The following is a 3,922-nucleotide window of genomic DNA, read 5'->3' as shown; positions in this document are numbered from 1 at the left end:
CCAAAATTCATTAAATGCTTTAAATTGTGTTGCAGAATAATAATGATATACTTCTGCTCAGACCTAGTCATTCCACCTGCAAACCAAATCGCAACCTACAAAAATGACAGACAAGTATAGCTGCTGTAAGAGTGTTTGGCATTAATATTTCCAACCCCAATATCACTACTACTCTCTGCATTGGCCATTCTGTACAGTGGCCGAACAAAGTTTGGCATTAAGATTACAGCTGGTCAATGAAATCGAACCAATCAATGGAAGACAACCATGGCTCTGAACATTGGCCTGTTATTGGATCTTCGGGCTGCAAACAGGAGCTGAGTAACCCATTTTGCCCGAGCCCGAGCTCGATCTCTGGCAAAAAGTTGAATTGATGGCAAAAATTGCAATCGATGTTGAACTCATCATCAGCGCAAAATCCAAGTGCTGCAATTTTCGATTGCATATTGTTGCTTACATCGCCTGTGGGTTTCTCTGTGTTAATGTAATTTGCTGAAACGAAGTTATCTACTTGTAGTCGAGACTCATGCCCCTGCACTGGTGTAACGCTCTCTGAGACTGATGGCTGTGTCTTAGGTTCGAATCTTGGTGAGTAGTTGTGTGGCATATTAGAGGGATGATGATTCCCATGAAGCCATGCAGAGTGGTTGACCAAATCCATATTAATGGCCGGATCATGGAACCCATCAATTAATTGCTTCAAGTTTTCAATGGATTCTGCGTTCCGGGCAACATATGTTCTGCAGTTATAGAACTCTTCCCTTCCTCTGAGAATACTAAATATTTCACCAATGTGCGAGCATGAAGAGCCTTTGTTTTGATCCTTCGCTGTATGTTCGTTGATATAGAGAGTCCCGGTTCCTCCTCCGCAGATTTTGTCAGAGCTGCCCGCCTGTTTGCATAGCGACCGAGCATTGCGACGGAGGCCTTTGGCGGCATTGTCTTTCTTTCTCAAATGAGTATTCCAGTAGTTCTTCACCTCGTTATCTGTTCTGCCCGGAATGCGGCCGGCTATCAACGACCACCTGAAAGATTACAGTCATGAGATGAGTGTTCTTCATAAAGTAACAACTTGCATTTTGTGGTTTTAACCATATACTGTTGCAATGAAGCTACAGCACATTCAAAAATATTCTTGAATTTGAATGGCAATAGTGATGTGATTGGATTAGATTGTCGTTTTTGGAAGTGTTTATAAAAGATGTGATTGGATTAGATTGTCGTTTTTGGAAATCTTTATAAATTTTATAAAGAGGAACAAAGTCAAAGTCAACGTTAACCTTTTTCTCGTATATTAATTTTGTTTTTAAATAACTAAACATATTTAACCAGAGTAAATACCTATATTTATATTTAGTTGTAAATTAAATTTACCATTCTTAGATTTGAATGGAAATTTTATTAGATCAGATTGCTGCTTTTAGAAATGTAATTTGATAAACAAGAATAAAGTCAATTACTTAACCATTCTCTTGTATATTAATTTTGCCTTTAAAATAACAATATTTAACAAGAGCAGACTTATATTTATATTTAAGTGTTAATTAAATTTACCATTAACCTAAAGGGATTGGATTAACTAAACACGTGTCGTGTTAAGTTTTTGTAGCTGATTATTGAATCTCATGAACATGAATGAAGTCAATTCCCAATAACCTAGCCAGATCTGATTAGTTAGAGATGTGTTGTGTTAAACTTTCATAGCTAAAGATTGAATCTTATGAATAAGAATGAAGTTAATTGTTTGAGTTAGTTTCCCTCTATCAAATTCTATAATATTTCTAAATCTAAATAAAAAAAATTAGCTTTCATCCTTCATCCTTAACCATGTATTTATCATTATAGTAAATCCAGTTGGAAAAGTTAAATACATTCCTTTCTACTGCATAATACATTCCTTCCTACTTACATGAACAAAAATTGGAATTTGAACATCTTAAAAAATAGAGAAACTGGAATTTAAACATTTTCTGTAAACTGAATTTTCTCAGCTGAAAATTGAATCTCATGAAGCAGAATAAAGTCAATTATTATTTAGCCTCTTATAATTTCCCATCTATAATATTTCCATAATCCAAATAAAGGTGACTAGCTTTCATTTTTAACCATGTATTTATCATTATAGTGAACCCAGTTGGAAAAGTTAAATACATTCCTTCCTACGTACGTGAACAGAAACTGGAATTTGAACATCTTTATAGATAAAAGAAATTGTAACTGGAATTTGAACGTCGTTATAGATAGAGAAATTGGAATTTAAACATTTTCCGTAAACTGAATTTAAACATCTTGTGAAAATTCTTTGCACAAACATAAGTATGATTGGAGGCAGATAAACTAAAATAAATGGACAAATATATGAAAAATAAACTGATAAATCAAAACATCCTTCTTCCATATCAATGAAAATTAGCAATAAATGCAGGAGAAAAAGGATGCATTGTGGATATATTCAATGTCTCAGATACCTCATATATACCAAAAACATCTTTCTTCCATATCAATGATAATTAGCAGGAAATGCAGGAGAAAAAGGATACGTTGTGGATATATTCAATGTCTCAGATACCTCATATATACCATTAAAGTTATCAAAATGATTAGGGTAGTTCACGGAGTCTGATATCTGCATACCGATTCCCAAGCAGCTTATGGAGTCTCACAATCATCTCTTCTTCATCTGGTGAAATATGACCACGCTTCACATTGGGCCGAAGATAATTCATCCAACGTAACCTGCAACCCTTTCCACAACGTTGCAAACCTGTGTGATATATAAACAAAACACAGCATTACACCTAAGAGCAGATGCAATCACTATTTGTTGCATGAACGGTGTTTTTAATTACTTCTCATAAACAAAACACAGCATTGCATCTAAGGGAAATCTCTATGTGTTGCATGAAAGAATTACTGTAAAAGCTGAAGCGTTATCGGATGAAATTAGTAAAACAAGAACTGAAGAATTATAGCAATATAAGCATTAAAATGCAAGTATTCTTGACTCTCCCAACCACATTTATCCGATGAAGAAGAATTAATAGGTGCAATCTATATCAGATGAAACTATAAAAGTACCAGCAAACTTATATGTTTTTTGATTTTTTTTTGGGAAAGAAATCAACCACTTAGATTGCAGATTTTGGGATAATCTCTGAATCTATAATGGACATTAAGATACCCGGTTGCTAGTACCAGACCTACACACAAAACTTATATGTTTTCTGATTAGAAAAAATTAAAAGTGAATTACCTGCTTTCCTGGGAAGAGTGCGCCAATTTCCTTCTCCATGAGCTTCTATATATTTTTTGAGACGAAGATCCTCCTCAGCGGTCCAGGGACCTTTGCTCAATCCAACATATGAGCAACATGGTGTATGTGTTCTGCCCATCTTTGGATTTCTGTCTCTCTGATCTTGTTATGACCAAGGTTCCAAATCCCTCAATGACAAGTAAGAAGTTCAGAACAGCGGAACTGCACATTTATAATAGAAACTCACAAGAACAAAGACCTAATTAATTTCAGAATTGCAGATTCCAAAATCTTAATTTATTTAACTGAATAGTGAGAGTAAGAGAGAAGTCCATTGTTTAACCCCTATCCATAATATTCTGAACTATTCAACCATTTACTCCTCAATTGACCCCTCTCTTGACCGGCAGATTCGGGGAAATTCTGCTATCGACATTGTGGTCATCAGTACATAGCAGCAGGCATGCATGTGTGGATTGCTGTGGTCTATAGATATTCTCGCTGCGTCTTCATTTGGTTACTACACACAAATTCTGCTGAATTTCCGATATCTAACCCTAATAATATCTAATATAATCACACAGAATCAAACCCTAATAATATCTAACATATTCATGCAGAATGACAGATGGATAAGATAAGGGTTATAGTATTCTGTAGGTTTTCTGA

The 3,922-nt window shown here is 35.0% G+C and overlaps 1 protein-coding gene across 1 annotated transcript; it reads right to left on the bottom strand.

Moving 5' to 3' along the window:
• Nucleotides 1-223: 223 nt before the first annotated feature.
• LOC149173426 (uncharacterized) lies at nucleotides 224-3,392 on the bottom strand. The gene is made up of 3 exons (XM_089426696.1): nucleotides 3,254-3,392; nucleotides 2,635-2,764; nucleotides 224-1,025 (listed from the first exon to the last, which is right to left on the bottom strand). The coding sequence occupies exons 1-3, from the start codon at nucleotides 3,390-3,392 to the stop codon at nucleotides 224-226; spliced, it is 1,071 nt and encodes a 356-aa protein (XP_089282822.1).
• Between the last annotated feature and the right edge of the window lie 530 nt (nucleotides 3,393-3,922).

Source organism: Pinus tabuliformis, chromosome 4_2, assembly GCF_031772625.1.
Source record: "Pinus tabuliformis cultivar Carrire ecotype Pingquan chromosome 4_2, CPIR1, whole genome shotgun sequence".
Lineage (NCBI taxonomy): Eukaryota > Viridiplantae > Streptophyta > Pinopsida > Pinales > Pinaceae > Pinus > Pinus tabuliformis.
This window is presented reverse-complemented; position numbering and strand designations above follow the sequence as displayed.

Coding starts and splice junctions, on each gene's coding strand:
- LOC149173426 (XM_089426696.1), bottom strand. CDS start 3,392: ATGGGCAGAACACATACACCATGTTGCTCATATGTTGGATTGAGCAAA. Junction 2,765..3,253: donor CACTCTTCCCAGGAAAGCAG/GTAATTCACTTT, acceptor TATATCACACAG/GTTTGCAACGTTGTGGAAAG. Junction 1,026..2,634: donor CATAAGCTGCTTGGGAATCG/GTATGCAGATAT, acceptor GTAATCTTTCAG/GTGGTCGTTGATAGCCGGCC.